Consider the following 17,123-nt stretch of genomic DNA (forward strand, 5'->3'; position numbering starts at 1 on the left):
CAATAACAAGTATGCAGGTTGAAGTTATCACACAGTTTTGGATGTGAATTCAACAGCAGGATAATGACAGTTGCCAAGGATTTGTACTTGCTGTCGCTTAGTACCAGTGTTGCCTGTCAAATTGTCTCCTTTTTCTCATACAGAAGCCATAGAATTTTTATGGATAGCAATTACTTACAATATACAATGAAGTACATCAAATGTAACAACCACTCTTTAGCCCTTCATTATTTGGTCGTCTCTTTGTTATATCTAGTCATCCATTTTCACCTAAATTATTTATTTATACTGTATATTTGACAAGCATATATTTCTTGCTTTATATTTTTGGAGCACTTAAAACCTTGCTCAAGAGACATAGCTATTTATTTTAATATTAATTGTATTTTCAGCTAAACTTTATCTTATTACTATTTTAATAATAGTTAAACTTCTTGTTGGACTAACTGTAACTAGTACAATCTAGATGCCAAGCTAGTTTATATATCTCTAAATATTTATCCTCATAAAACATTTAAATAATGAAAGTATTCAGACTTAGCTATAACGGAAGTTCACATTGCTACCCTATCTTCCTCCAGGCATCATATACATGTTTATATAGACTTGCACTGATATTATTTTGTTTTGCCACCTAATTGTCTACTGCAAATAACTGCATTAATATAACTTTGTATTGACAGACCATGCCACTCTAGTAGATTTATATCTTTATCATTTTGAGTTGATACTGTAATGTACTCTCCATTGATTGTACTCTCATTGTTTCATTATATTTTGGTCTGATATCTTTTCAGCAAGAGGCTTGCACTGATATCATCATAATACTGTTGTGATAACACTATGTCCAATTTTACTTAACAAGAAAGTTACAACACGAATTATACACATATGGTAAAATCCCGGCCCTATTTAAGTCAGTGGGGGTTTTGCCATTGACTTCACTGGAACCACAGTTTCATTCCCATTTGGTAGTTATTTTTTAAAATTCAATATCTTGCATGTGTATATTTGTCTCAGGCATCACAAGAAGAAAGACAAGACACCAGGAATATGATTTAACGATGCTCCAATTTTATTAATTTATCACATCTGGGAAATTATCTGGCAATAACTCATCCAATGCAGATCAACTTTCTTCTAGAATCTGTACCACTTGGAGAAGACTGCCTCAAGCCCTCACTCCTCCAAACCTTTAACCTGCTCCCAGCACCATTGCTGGGACCGCACCATCCTCCCCTCATACAAGAGTTGAGAGCATGGAGGAAAAGTGGTGGCCTCTCACTATACCAGACATTAGGACACAACTTATGCCCCAGATTCTTTACACAATGCTCTTCCAGCTCCTGTTTATCAGGGAACCAGGATCCCTTTAAATAAGCATCTGCACTGGATGCCTGCCAAGGTAAAAAAAGATGAACATTTTACCATCTCACCTACCACCTGGGAATAAAATCATGGCTCTGTTGAAATCAATGGGAGTTTTATTATTGACTTCAGAGAAGTCAAGACTTTTCCCAGGTCTGTGGGTTCCTGAGGGGAAGATCACCCAGACCAACCTTCCCAGCCCAAAAGGTGATTCCCATGATGCTCAGAGCAGGACCCAGAAACCCAGTTCTATTGTAATCCCAAGAGTGTGGGAATGATGGGGGCTATTTCTCACAGGTGCAGACTGGTATGTTAAACAGGGGAAAGGGCTTATAAATACTTCCCAAGGTTACACAGGAGCCTGGGCTACCACTGCACCCTTCAGTTTGACCAATAAACTAGGACTCCCTCCTGGTCACCATTAACCCTTCCCTAAGCCCACAAGGAAGCAGAGGTCCCCACACCATTGGGGGGGGGAATCCTTAAAGGGGCCCCAGGATTTTTTTTCACCTCCAGTCCAAACAAAAGACTCCCCATATCTGAGACAGAGGAAGGAATGCAATAAGAACCTTCTCTAACAAAATAGGATCAGCACAGCTGTTACTAAATCAGCCAGGTAGAGGAGGCTCTCCTTTTAGCTTATCTGCAAGAGCTGCTGCATGTAGGCCACCTGGTCCAAGTTTAAGTTTTCAGTGTTGGTTATGGATATATATTAAGCCATATTTTAGCTACACTAGAGACATGGTGATAAGAAAGAAAAAAGGACTATTGGCATGGGGTACATTGTGAGGGATGGGCTCCACAGTGGAGGACAACTTATAGAAACAAGTAGGAGAGAATAAGGAGGAGGGGTTTAAAATAAGCAAGTAGAGGTGAAGTTTATTTTGCTTACAATATAATGTAAACACAAACTTTATTTAAAAATTAAACTACGGTTATTGGTTATGTTACAACCATTTCCTCAATACTTTGTTTTTTATCTAGTTCGATTATAAACTCTTTGAGAATAAAACAACAAGAAACAATGTAGGAACCACTAACTGGGCTAAGTTACTTAAGAGTATCGTATCACCAGTTACTCTCCTGAAGCACTGAGACAATATCATGATAAATGTATAAACTAGGGCTGTCCAAGCGATTAAAAAAATGAATGACGATTAATTGCGTGATTAAAAAAATTAATTGCAATTAATCGCACTGTTAAACAATAATAGAATACCATTTATATAAACATTTTTGGATGTTTTCTATGTTTTCAAATATATTGATTTCAATTACAACACAGAATACAAAGTGTACAGTGCTCACTTTATATTTATTTTTATTACAAATATTTGAACTGTAAAAAACAAAAGAAATAGTATTTTTCAATTTACCTAATACAAGTACTGTAATGCAATCCCTTTATCACGGAAGTTGAGCTTACAAATGTAGAATTACGTACAAAAAAAACTGAATTAAAAAATGTAAAATTGTAGAGCCTACAAGTCCACTCAGTACTACTTCTCATTCAACCAATCGCTCAGACAAACAAGTTTGTTTACATTTGCCGGAGATAATGTTACCCGCTTCTCAGGACGGGTGCAAGGATGTTTCGCGCCCTAGGCGAAACTTCCACCTTGTGCCCCCCCGAGCCTTCTGGCAGCCCTCCGCCCTAAGGTGCCCCCCCGGGGCAGCTCTCCACTCCCCCTCCGCCCTGAGACCTCCCTCGTGGCGGCTCCCCCCCTCCACCCTGAGACGCCCCCCTCACGGCAGCTCCCCACCCCGCCTCCGCCCTGAGGCACCTCCCCTCCGCCCTAAGGCGCCTCCCCCCGCGGCAGCTCCCCCGGCCCGGGGAGCCATGAGGGAGCTCCCCACCCCAGCTCACTTCTGCTCCGCCTCCTCCCCGAGCACACCGTCGCCGCTCCACTTCTCCCGCCTCCCAGGCTTGCGGCGCCAATCAGCTGTTTGGCGCCGCAAGCCTGGAAGGGAGAGAAGCAGAGCGGGGCGGCTTGCTCAGGGGAGGAGGCGGAGCAGAGGTGAGCTGGGGCAGGGAGCCGTTCCCCTGTGTGCCGCGCCCCCCCTTACTTGCTGAAGGCAGCCCACCCTGTGCCCCCCTGCCCCAAGTCCCTCCGCCTAAATGCTGATGACGACCGGGGCGGCCGAAGATCCGGCCGCCGCGGTCACCACCGAAGGACCCGAAATGCTGCCCCCCAAATGCTAGCACCCTAGGCAACCGCCTAGGTCGCGTAATGGGTTGCACCAGCCCTGCTGCTTCTTGTTTCTCATGGCACTGTTGCAGCTGGCGAAGCAAGATATTTACGAGACAGATGCGCTCAAGATTAATATGTCCCTTCATGCTTCAAACACCATTCCAGTGGACATGCGTCCATCCTGATGATGGGTTCTGCTCAAGAACAATACAAAGCAGTCTGTTCATTTTCATCATCTGAGCCAGATGCCACCAGCAGAAGGCTGATTTTCTTTTTTGATGGTTTGGGTTCTGTAGTATCTGTATCAGAGTGTTGCTCATTTAAGACTTCTGAAAGCATGCTCCACACCTCATCCCTCTCAGATTCTGGAAGGCACTTCAGATTCTTAAACTTTGGGTCCAGTGCTGTAGCTATCTTTAGAAATCTCACATTGGTACCTCCTCTGCGTTTTGTTAAATCTGCAGTGAAAGTGTTCTTAAAATGAACAACATGTGGTGGGTCATCATCCAAGACTGCTATAACATGAAATATATGGAAGAATGCTGGTAAAACAGCAGGGGACATACCATTGTCCCCTAAGGAGTTTAGTCACAACTTTAATTAATGCACTATTTTTTTAATGAGCATCATCAGCATGGAAGCATGTCCTCTGGAATGGTGGCCGATGCATGAAGGGGCATACAAATGTTTAGCATATCTGGCACATAAATACCTTGCAATGCCAGCTACAAAAGTGCCATGCAAATACCTGTTCTCACTTTCAGGTGACATTGTAAACAAGAAGTGGGCAGCATTATCTTCAGCAAATGTAAACAAAGGTGTTTGAGCGATTGGCTGAACGAGAATTAGGACTGTGTGGACTTGTATGCTCTGAAGTTTTATATTGTTTTGTTTTTGAGTGCAGTTATTTTACAAAAATAAATCTACATTTGCACTTTCATGACAAAGAGATTACACTACGGTACTTGTATGAGGTGAATTGAAAAATACTATTTCTTTTGTTTATAATTTTTACAGTGCAAATATTTGAAATAAAAAATAATATACACTTTGATTTAATTTACAACACAGAATACAATACATAAGAAAATGTAGAAAAACATCCAAAATATTAAATACATTTCAATTGGTATTCTATTGTTTAACAGTGTGATGAAAACTGCGATTAATCGCAGTAATTTTTTTTAATCATGATTCATTTGAGTTAATCGCATGAGTTAACTGCGATTAATCAATAGCTCTAGTATAAACTATCAGATAATCAATATGTGTTTGTTTTAATAAAAGATGCTTACTTCTGTTCTAGGATTAGTCCCATGACAAGTTGTACTGTGTTAAAATGATCAAGTTTTGTTTACATCTTGTTAAAATACAGCATATTGCCTCCAAACTCTGTTCTCTGCGAAACAGTAAGAGCTTAGAAAGAAGCATAAAACTTTCGTTTTTAGTGAGTCAAGGATAAACTTTCTTACAGTTAAATAATCTTCCAAGAAACAAAAATACATACTTACATTAAATGCACAAACCCATTAGTTAATGAGTACATGAACACTTGCTTCATTCACTATGCATCTTGTAAGGTAAGTTGCAGAGCTCCTAAAGCTTGTAGAAGAGGGCTTTCTTAGATTTCCTAAGGTGTGTAGGAGAACGGCTCCATTCTGCATGAGGGATAGGGGATCAGGAGTGGACCACAAAGCTGATTGTGATTCCAAAAGCTCCAATCTCCCAATTTTCCCGTTTATTAAAGGAAAAAATAAACGGCACCAGATCTAAACCTGACTTTCCACATGATGGGGGAGGCAGAACCCAGGATACAGTGGCCTCATCCCCCTGCAGCTACCCACAGGATGGGTTGCCCACATAGGGAAGTAAGGGTGGTGCCTTATGCCATCTTATGCCCTTGCATGACTTGTATGACATATAAGGATTTGCACCTTAAATATACATGTGCAACATCTTGTATCTTTTAATCATGTTTGTATACTTACATTATTTTTATTGCTATAATGACTTAAATTGACTACTAGGGCCCACTTTGCCAGGCCTGTTCCCCGCATGGCTGGGGAATTCCAGGGGAAGGACTAATATCTAACCAAGTGAAAAAATCTGAAAATCTGAAGAAGAGGAGGCCTTTGTTTTTAAGGCTTCAAAGCCACAAAGATCACTAATTTTGAGATGATTAAAAATTTAGATAAACTCAAATTTAGATAGCTCAGCGTGATCTATAGCTAAAACATTTCTCCATATCTGCAGTGTTCTGAGGCACTTTTCAGATTGATTAAAGGAAACTAACAGTAAATGTTACTGTGCAACCATGAAATTATCTTTAAAAATAACCTCTATTTTCAGCTTTAAAGTGTTGCTAATAAAGATATTTTTCTCAATTATATTCTTTGCAGCATATCACAAAATAGCAAATTAAAAATCTTACCTTGGCAAATGATGTAAGTGGGAAGAAGATGTGATGACTTTATTCACATACTGCTTCACTACCGTAGTTTGTACACTGTTATGACATGAAGACGTTGATGAAGTTAAGAATTCATTATTTCTTTGTGATGCCCCAAAAGTTGGATTGCAAGGTACGTGAGCACTTACTGGCCTTTTGTCATTTGCCATTTCCTGTTTAGAAATGTCAAAGGCAATAATTAAAATTAATGCAGAGTTTTTTTCCATTAATAGTTACAACTGAAACTCTTTGATTAATTAGCATGAACCCAGTCCAGTAGTGTCTTCTCACATGAATAATCTAACTGAAGCCAGTATGAAACATAGTGGGTTTCTGAACACAGTAATGTTCAGTTTGGATGAAGGCAGATTGTATTTGTATATATTTACATTCTTAGGGAACAGAATTTGGAGATGGTGAGGAGCAATAGCAATTTGGAGGCTTAAAGAGGGGGGGGGGGAGGGATAAAAAAGTCTTCTCTATGGAGCTAGATTGGCGGAATTATCCAGAAATCCTAAAGGCTTGTTTTTGAGGTTTTGTAACTTACTAACAGTTTATTGCTGAAATTAATTTGGAAGGAATATTATTTCATTTATTATGAAATGTTATTGTGGAAGCTATATGCAAGACTTTCCAAAGTATAAGAATAAAGTCTTAAAAGATTCTTGCTTTTATATATATATATAAAGCTAACAGAAGGGGAACCAATTAGAGTATGGTATGAATTGCTCGTGCTCAACCATGCAAAATAATAGAGTCAAAAGTTTATGTCTTGATACCAAGAAGTGCTGAGCACCCACAACTCCTGTTAAATCAATGGGAGCAGTAGATGCTCGGCAACTCTTAGAATCAGGCATTTACAGATTAAGGCCCCAGTCCCACAAATAATTACTCTCATGCTTAATTTAAAACATGTATGTAGCCCCATTGGCACCAGTGAGACTACTCACATATATAAGTCTTTGGAACTTTTTGTATATGTTTCAAATAAATATTATTTATTTCCAGAATGCAGAAACTGTGGAGCGGATGTTCATCTGCTGTATGTAGATTTCTACCTATTTTAGTCTTCGGAAGAGTGTGGGAGATATCAATATTTTTAAAAAAAATAAATATTGTGTGTCTCTGTCTACATGAGCAGTATCATGCTGTCTCTTACACAGAAGCAAAGAGTTAACTCAATCCTGGATGGTTTTATAGATCTCCAGGAAGGAAGATAATGACCCTAACTCAACTGCCAGTGTTTAATGGACAAATCCACTGCTGGAAGTCTACCTCTGGCCTCCTTAGTGAGATGCTTAAACTGGATTGACTAGATCAGGAGTCCCACAATAGACAAAGTAACTTTGAGATGGATAAAAAAGCTGATTTCAGAGTGGGGAGACACTGACTGAGGGTCAGACTGAGGCAGAGACTGCAGGGATGCCTCACCCAGCTCCAATGCTGGAAGTACCTGGGACACATGGGACCTATTTAAGCTTACAAGGAAAGACTAAGGTTTAAGTAAGATCATATGTGTATAGACCTTTTGTTATTTTAATCCTTTTCCTCTCTGTTTGGTACATGCCTGAGGATAAGTAAATAATACTTTGTTTCAAAGAGGCTGTTTTGAGTCACTGTATTTTCATACTGATCATAGGCTCCCAAAGAGAAGTCTATAACAGGAGTCAAAACCCAACTAGATCTGCTGGGAAACACTTGGTAAATAGGGGTTCTCAGACCTGGAAACTCAGTCAAAGAGTGGATTGAATTGCGGGATTCGCCTCTGACAGAAGTTCAGACATAGCCCTGTCACTTGGAAAGGGTGCCCACCCAGAGACTAAGAGAGGGTACAGCTCATCCTGAACTGTGATAAACCTAGTGTGTGCAAAAAATTAATTTTCTTGTAGCCTCTTCTATTAAAATGGAGAACTGAAGGTAAGGTGCAAGACCTGTATTTCAGAATTCAAAACGATCTGCTTCTCATGTTCTCATAATGGTTTTGTTCACTTACCAAAAATAATAAATAACAATAATAATAATAATACCAGTACCTAATGGGAAAGCTAAAGCAAACTTTATTAATTAATCCAAGAACTTATAAAATCCCTTTTACAAATGAGGCTACTGACATGTTTTAAAGCAAGCCAGATTTAGCACTATAGTTGTATAAAAACTAACCATCCAGTGGATAGCAATAATTTCAGCATTTGCAAATGTTTTCTTTGTTTGTGGTGTGAACCCCTAAAAACACAGGCTAAATAAAAAAAAATCACCACCTGAGATGGATTTTTGAAATCAGGCTCTTTAAGGTATAGTTTATAATCACTCAGGGCCATATTCTGCCATCCTATATCATGCCGAGTAGTATCTTACTCCTTAAATAGTCCCATTGGAATTAATGGGAGTATCTATATAGAAAGGCACGACTCAAAATGCCAATGGTGGCAGAATCTGGTCCTTAGAAAATGGAACAAGAAGTCTTTATTCTTTGCTTCTTTATTCTTAGAAATATCCTTGAACTGACTGTGATACAAGTTGTTACTCTTTTTCTCAATGTGGCAGGTGAGGCTGCTTCAGGGAGTTAGTCAGGGAGCAGGCCAGCAGCTGGTTCGAGCAGGTCTGCCCTTGACACTCTTTCTAGCCCTTTTAGCCTCTGGAGGTATGTCTACAATGCCATGTAAGCTCAGGGTTAGCAGAACTTGAGTTAGCAGACCATGGGTTTGTTAATCTAAGACTTGATGGTCTACACTCATTTGTAACCCCAGGTTAGGAACTGTTGAGCCCTGGGTCCCAACGTGGGGCTCCAGCGTCTACAGTGCATTATGTTGGCCTGAGCCCAACCACCCATAACCAAGACTTCCTAGCACCCTCCCAAAGTGTGGCCACTCTAGCCCTTTGTTCATGATGCAGGCAAATCTGACTGCCCACCAAAACTGACTGTCCAGAGGACAAAGAAAGTCAGCCAGTGGGATTGTGGAATACTTTTGGCAGACTCCCAGAGCATGAGTCCAGTAGGGCTGCATCTACACTGCAAAGCAATAGGGCTTGAACCCGGGGTCCTGGCTTGACTCAGGCTTGGACCTTCCACCCCCGTGGGGTCCTGGGACCGTGGGTCCAAGCCCTGGGTTAGCACAATTTTTGTGAAGATGGAAGGGGGTTAGGCTTGAGCTTCAGTTCAAACCTGGGCTTACAACAGAGTGTAGACATACCCTGGAGATGAGTCTTTTTGGTAGCCTGGCCTGCGCACAGTGGTGTCCTGGTGCCAGTATCTCCAGCACAGGGCAAAGAAGACCTGACAGACACTGTCACAGTCATGTTTTATTTCCTGCTATCTCCTGTATAAAAACTCAGAGCGGTAGCCGTGTTAGTCTGGATCTGTAAAAGCAGCAAAGAATCCTGTGGCACCTTATAGACTAACAGACGTATTGGAGTCTATAAGGTGCCACAGGATTCTTTGCTGCTTGTATAAAAACTGAATTTCAATCAGTTCTTGTCTTTGTCACCTCTTTGTAGAAAAACTTTTGAAGGGTCCAGTCCTATTGTGGGACTTGCACAGTGTGAGGCCCTGATATACTGACATCTAAAAAGGGGTGAAAGATTTCATAGTTCAACCTATTGCTCTCACAACTCCTACTTTAAAAACAAACTTCTCCAGTATTAATGCAGAATATCTGACATTTTGCTATGTAGATCTACTGAATGTGTAGTGTATTTAATAAAAGTTAGTTATACCATAAAATGCTTATAATTTGTATGATACTGTATTTCTCTATAGTAATAGTTATAACAGTGCATTACACTTCATCATGCGACATCTTGATTACTGCAACCTTCTACCTACATTCTGGCCTTGACTAGTGTGTAGAGTCCTTCACAGATACAAAATTTGTATCTGCATCCTATCCACAATCTGAAAAAATTGTCTGTGGATATTGCAGGGCTGTGCCAAGCCCCTGACCCCCAGCCACCCCCCACTTCTCCTTAGAGACCCCCTGCCCTGCCACCTGTTACACACCTGCCATACTGCCTTCCCTGCTCTGGCAGGGAGGCTACAATCTTGTATGCAGTGCCACACTCCCAATGGAGGGCTCGGACACCCTTACGCAGCCACAGTGAGCCAACTGGGACAGACAGCAGCAACAACTATTCTCATGGTGCCCGCCGTTGCCACCTGCTAGTTTAAAGTACAACACTTCTTTCAAAATGGTGCTTGGCTCACTACACAGGAGCACAGTGTGTGTCTACCCTTATGGGTATGTCTACTCTTCTGGGAGTTGTAGTTTACCTCCTCCAGCCGAGTAAGCTGGGGACTGCAACTCCAAGAATGTCAAGTGGGCTATTGCCACATATCACAGCCAACTGCTACATGATTCAGAGAGCTGGGCTGGAGCCTGAGGGCTGGGTGACAGCCACTCCGTTTGTGTGTGCTGCAGACTCATGCACAGATACAAAATTTGTAACCACATCTGATCCATAATCCGCACAAATGGTGGATATCCATGGGTTTGCAGGGCTCGACTAGTGTGACCTTTACCCCCCTCAAGTTCATTTAAAAGGCAGCTGCTAAGATAGTTTTCTTTACCCATCATTTTGATAACATCTTTTCCCTCTTTGAATCAATCCATTAGCTTCCCTTTTCTGCTACCTCAAATTCTTGTCCTTATCTTCAGGGCTTTTCACAGTTTAGCCCTTCCCTACTTACTGACTCTTTTATCTCACTGTGTTGTCATCTGCTCCCTAGATTTCCTCATCAATGCCAGCACTGATGATACTTTTCACCTGTAGAACCTTCATGCTTTCTTCCATGCTGTCCTGTATGAATGGGTCATCCTCCTCGAAAGATTGATAAAGCTGCTACCCTATTCTTCAAATCCCTCCTAGATTCACTTCTACATAATACTGCCAAATTATAATGGCTAGGCAGGTGATGTGCTAAGATTATTGCTACTGATCTGCTCATTTGTCTCCATTCACAAACAACTACAACAAAATCTCTATACCTACAAATTGTGTACAAGGCTAGTCTATTAAAAAAATAAACTTGAATTGCTGTTACCCTGTCCTCCCCCCTCCTCTCCTTCCTTCCCGCTCAACCCCTGTCCACTTTTGTTTGTTTCTTCTTTTCATTACTACTTTCCTTTACATCTTTTCACAAATAGAATGTTAGTTCTTTGGAGAAAGGACTGTCTGCAGTATATGTCTGTACAGCATCCAGCACAATGGGGACTCAACTTGGAGGCACTACTGTAATCCACATAAACAAGAATAATAAGGAAGAGCCAATCCATTCTATAATCCACAGAAGTGTATGAAAACTGTGTATCTGAAATAAAGTTTTATGTTAAAACTGTTTATTCTTGTAGTCTACACTAAGAAAGGCAAGAAATACAAATTGCAATTACTAATTTATTTATTTTCTACATTTTTTCATTTTACGATAGTTATCTTCTGTAATTAAAAATGAAACAAAATAACATGTCTCTCAAACATGCATTTCAACCACTGAATGTTCCTTAGAGGACTGTCCTTTTGAAAACAGCTCTGCTATGTGACTAGTCTTGCAATTTTTATTCTGCCCTAGCTCAAACAAAACTGGAATAGAATACAATGGGAGTTTTGCCTGAGCTAGGACTAAGGACTTCAGGAATGTGTTTTCAGATAGTAATGGGCAGTACAGTAGGTAGAGATATCAGACATATTTAATGGTAATGGTCAGAGGCAATTAAGTAGATTTAACTGTTCTTTATACCAGAAAATACTATTTTTTTAAAGAAGAAACTACAACATAAAACAAATGTTAAACAAAAGTATGGTAGAATTCATTCTATACTTCCAAAGAAAATAAGTGCATCAAAGCCAATTAGCCCAATGCCCCCTTCCCACAAACACATGGGAACATACCCAATTATCTTGAAAAAAAGCCAATTAAAAATAAAATGAATAATCTGAATACCAAAACTTCTATAATTCATTTGATAATTATATTTCTCCTGAAGCTGCTGTTAATGTAAACTGTGAAATACTGTCGATCTATCATGTTTATAAGCATCATAGACAACATACCCATTCCTCTGTTGTCTTTAAACGTTATATTGCAGTTTGCACTAACAAGTAATCAAAATGACATTAAACATGCCTATTTTTCTAATATAGGTCTTCAGATAACATTTCGAATCTTCAAAAAACTGAATATTCATTTTATGTACATCAGGATAAACAAAGTTAGTCACAGGGATCCTTTTCTTTATTCTGCCATTACAAAAAAAAAAGGAAAAAAAAAAGAAAAAGAAAAAGAAAAAATGTGGTATGTTTATAGAATCAGAAATGTAGGGCTAGAGGGGAGCTCAAATGTAATGTGGGACTTCAGACATGCGGCTCTTCAGAAGTTAATATGTGTCTCTTTGTATAGGCACCAACTCCAGGGCTGGAGCTACAGGCGCCAGCTTTCCAATGTGCTCACTGCTCAATCCCTGGCTCTGCCACAAGCCCTACTCCCACTCCACCCCTTCCTGCCCCCTCCCCTGAGCGTGCTGTGCCCTTGCTCATCCCCTTCCCCCCCGACCCCACCCCCCGAGCCTCCTGCACCACAAAAATGCTGATTGGGAGGTGTGGGTTGGAAAGGGGAGGCGCTGATCGGCGAGGCTGCCGGTGGGTGGAAGGCGCTGGGAGCGGGGGAGGAGGGGAGGAGCTGATTGGGGGCTGCTGACGTATTACTGTGGCTCTTTGGCAACCTTAGGCTCAGGTTGAATATATGAATATGGTAACACCTGTTTATAAAATACATGTTAAAACCAAAAAATATATATCGTATATTTCTTTGAAAAGCTGTTCTCTATCTCAGAGACAGCCTAAATACTATTTAATGTTGTTGCTGTGTTAACAACAGGAGCATAAAACCCAAACATTTTCCCCCCAACATGTTTCCAAGTTTTTAAAATACACATTTTATATGTAATGAGCTCTCCTTCTTTGAGAAAGTAACAGATTTTTTAGACAAGGGAAATGCGGTGGATCTAATATATCTTGATTTCAGTAAGGCGTTTGATACGGTACCGCATGAGGAATTACTGGTTAAATTGGAAAAGATGGGGATCGAAATGAAAATCCAGAGGTGGATAAGGAGCTGGTTAAAGGGGAGACTGCAGAGGGTCGTATTGAAGGGGGAACTGTCGGGTTGGAGGGGGGTTACCAGTGGAGTTCCTCAAGGTTCGGTTTTGGGTCCGATTTTATTCAATCTATTTATCGCTGACCTGGGAACCAAGAGTAGGAGTAGGCTGATAAAGTTTGCGGATGACACCAAGTTGGGAGGTATTGCAAATTCGGAAAAGGATCGGGATATCCTCCAGGGAGATTTGGATGACCTTGTAAACTGGAGTATTAGTAACAGGATGAAATTCAATAGTGAGAAGTGTAAGGTTATGCATTTAGGGATGACTAACAAGAACTTTAGTTATAAGCTGGGGACGCACCAGTTGGAAGTAACGGAGGAGGAGAAGGACCTAGGAGTCCTGGTTGATCGTAGGATGACTATGAGTAGGCAATGTGATGTGGCCGTTAAAAAAGCTAATGCGGTCTTGGGATGCATTAGGCGAGGTATTTCTAGTAGGGATAAGGAGGTGCTAGTCCCGTTATATAAGGCGTTGGTAAGACCTCATTTGGAGTATTGTGTGCAGTTTTGGTCTCCCATGTTTAAGAAGGATGAATTCAAACTGGAACGGGTACAAAGAAGGGCCACTAGAATGATCCGAGGAATGGAAAGCCTGTCGTATGAAAGGAGACTTGAGGAGCTCGGTTTGTTTTCCTTAACCAAAAGAAGGATAAGAGGAGATATGATTGCACTCTTTAAATAGATCAGAGGGATAAATACCAGGGAAGGAGAGGAATTATTTCAGCTCAGTGCTAATGTGGACACGAGGACAAACGGATATAAATTGTCAGTCAGGAAATTTAGGCTTGAAATTAGACGAAGGTTTCTAACCATCAGAGGAGTGCAATTCTGGAACAGCCTACCAAAGGAAACAGTGGGGGCGAAGGACCTCCATGACTTTAAGATTAAGCTAGATAAGTTTATGGAGGAGATGGTATGATAGGATAACGGGCTTAGTCAATAGGTCAATTAAATGCCACACTGGTAATTAGTACAATGGGTCAATGATAGGATATTGTTAGCCTTTTTCCAGAGGGTATGGCTGGAGAGTCTTGCCCGCATGCTCGGGGTTCAGCTGATCGCCATATTTGGGGTCGGGAAGGAATTTTCCTCCAGGGTAGATTGGCAGTGGCCCTGGAGGTTTTTCGCCTTCCTCCGAAGCATGGGGCAGGGATCGCTTGCTTAAGGAGTGGGTAGATCGGCTTATGTGGCCTGCATCTTGCAGGAGGTCAGACTAGATGATCATAATGGTCCCTTCTGATCTTGAATTCTATGATTCTATGATTCTATGATTATGTCCTTTTCTCAGTTCAAATTATCCCCCTCTCCTTTTACACCATTTTGTACTTCAGTGTGTGTAAATAAGAGATGCCCAATTAGCTACAGGTAAGAGAAATCTTGCAGAAATAACCTAATTTTTTCTACTTTTAGAGTGCTTGACTTTGCAACCTTAAAGTTCTTTTAACATAGATTTTTGTAATTAATTTTCTAAGATTTTAAATAGCAAACTGAAAAAACCCAGATATTTCATTATGTAGAACTACACTGATCCCCACGTGGGTGAGCATCAGGATTGGAACCTTTAGCTCCAGTGCACAGATCTCTACTTTTTCAGCTAACATAGTAACTAGTGGCAATAGTGGGCTGTTATGCTCAATGTGGCCCAATCACTACAGATGAATAAGACATGTATCGGTACTTTGCCAGTGGGTATCACAGCTATTTGTTGACAGGCAGAGGAACACTGAGAATCCTGGGTTCAATTCCAGATTCTGAAGAGGAGCATACTATAGTGTTTATAAACCCTTCTGCCCCTACCCCCACCTTGTTCCTAACCCCCACCCCATTCTACTCCTGCCCTGCCTCATACTCCTGTCCCTAGCCGCTCCTGTCCTCAGCCCTTTATCCCTTTCCTGTAGCTTTTGCCCATTCCCCCTGCTTGTACCCTCCAGCCCCACCTCTTTCTGCTCCTATCATCTCTCCCAGACCCTACCTCGTTCCACACTGTGCTCCTATACCCCTCCTCTCAACTCTATCTTCCTCTGCTCCTTTCCTCCCCTTCCTCAGCTCATGTCCTTGTCTCATCTCTACTTCTATCCCCCTCTCTCCCACTGCTGCCCTTGTCCCTATTATGCTCCTATCGCTAGCTGATGTTCCTTTTCCCTCTGCTCCTATGTTATCTCCCTTATGCTCCTGCCTCATTCCTTGTTCCCCATCTGCTTCTTAACCCTTTACATTTGAGTCAGGCTACATTCTCTATATCCTCCATGCTGCCTGGGTGCTAGCAGGAGACATGGCGAGCACAAGAAAGACAATTTCCCTGATCTTAGCTGAGGTATCCCATGCCACAGTGGCTCCTGGCAGATGGAAGGTGCAACCAGGGCTTAGGAGCGGAGCCTGGAGCTGGAGCTCGGAGCAGCTCCGGAGCAGTGGAGCTGCAGGTTTTTGCCTGGAGCTGGAGCGGAGCCAGAGCACAGCTCCAAAGCCCTGGGTGCAACTGTAGGGAAAGCCCTGCTCATCCCCGTAATCATGGGATAGAGCATGCTCAGGCTCTCTGTTGAGATTCTTCATGCACAGTCTGTTTGCATGTAAGAGCTCTGTGGGGATGGAGCATACTCAGTGCAGATGGAGTCTACAGAGAATTTAGCTGCCAATTCTAATGAGCCTCTACTGAGTATGTGCAAACTGTGTTTTTTCAGAGGCTTATAACTTGGTAAAATTTTAGGAGATTTTCTTGGAGGCTGCTAAAGGGACATCTCTAACACTGGAGCAACACCCCCGCCAAAACATGGAAGTGCTAGTGCTTCTCAATGAAATAACTATACGATTTTTTTAACATAGACAAAGTAACATGTTTTACCTAATCTCATTCTTGGAAACAGTGGAACCATTTTAGTGGAAATTCCCTGCCCCCTCCTACCCCATCCCTCAAAAAACCTATAAGGTAGATACCCTATATGGAAAATTTCAGCCCCAACAGTTAAAGGGATTTTTTAATGGAAAGCGATAAGCAACCTTAACTACAGGGGTTAACTACTATCTCTTCCTATAATAATATAAATTCTTTATGAGGTGGGAAAGAATCTACTGAAGGTAAGACTATTGCACACAATCCCTACTGCCTAACACAACAATAGATTAAATTCAGTGCAGACAAGATTAAAATAATGCAAGTTCAAAATAACACTTTGAATTACTCATACTAAGTGCCATTATGCAGAGTTCAAATAAAACATCTGCCTAATATATATATTAAGACTGTCAAGTGATTAAAAAAATTAATTGTGATTAATCACACTATTAATTTTAGAATACCATTTATTTAAATATTTTGGATGTTTTCTACATTTTCAAATATATTGATTTCAGTTACAACACAGTATACAATGTGTATAGTGATCACTTTATATTTATTTTGGATTACAAGTATTTGCACTGTAAAAAAACAAAAGAAATAGTATTTTTCAATTCACCTAATACAAGTACGGTCTCCCACAGTATTCTTGCCAGCAAGTTAAAGAAGTATGGGCTGGATGATTGGACTATAAGATGGATAGAAAGCTGGCTAGATTGTCGGGCTCAGCGGGTAGTGATCAATGGCTCCATGTCTAGTTGGCAGGCGGTTTCAAGTGGAGTGCCCCAAGAGTCGGTCCTGGGGCTGGTTTTGTTCAATATCTTCATTAATGATCTGGAGGATGGCATGAACTGCACTCTCAGCAAGTTTGCAGATGACACTAAACTGGGAGGAGTGGTAGATACGCTGGAGGGTACGGATAGGATACAGAAAGACCTAGACAAATTAGAGGACTGGGACAAAAGAAATCTGATGAGGTTCAACAAGTGCAGAATCCTGCACTTAGGATGGAAGAATCACATTCACTGTTACAGACTAGGGACCGAGTGGCTAGGCAGCAGTTCTGCAGAAAAGGACCTAGGGGTTACAGTGGACGAGAAGCTGGATATGAGTCAACAGTGTGGCCTTGTT

The 17,123-nt window shown here is 41.2% G+C and overlaps 1 protein-coding gene across 4 annotated transcripts in view; it reads right to left on the minus strand.

Annotated features, from left to right (window-relative positions):
* DCDC1 (doublecortin domain containing 1) overlaps window positions 1-17,123 on the minus strand; it is a 434,351-nt gene that overhangs the window by 402,660 nt on the left and 14,568 nt on the right. For 3 of the 4 annotated variants that reach the window (XM_045012463.1, XM_045012462.1, XM_045012461.1), the window contains exon 2: window positions 5,992-6,182. In XM_045012463.1, coding sequence (XP_044868398.1) covers window positions 5,992-6,182 — 191 coding nt within the window. Of the gene's footprint in view, window positions 1-4,855; window positions 4,977-5,991; window positions 6,183-17,123 lie in introns of those variants that run through there. The other variant, XM_045012464.1, reaches the window with a different exon arrangement.

Source organism: Mauremys mutica, chromosome 4, assembly GCF_020497125.1.
Source record: "Mauremys mutica isolate MM-2020 ecotype Southern chromosome 4, ASM2049712v1, whole genome shotgun sequence".
NCBI classification, from domain to species: domain Eukaryota; kingdom Metazoa; phylum Chordata; order Testudines; family Geoemydidae; genus Mauremys; species Mauremys mutica.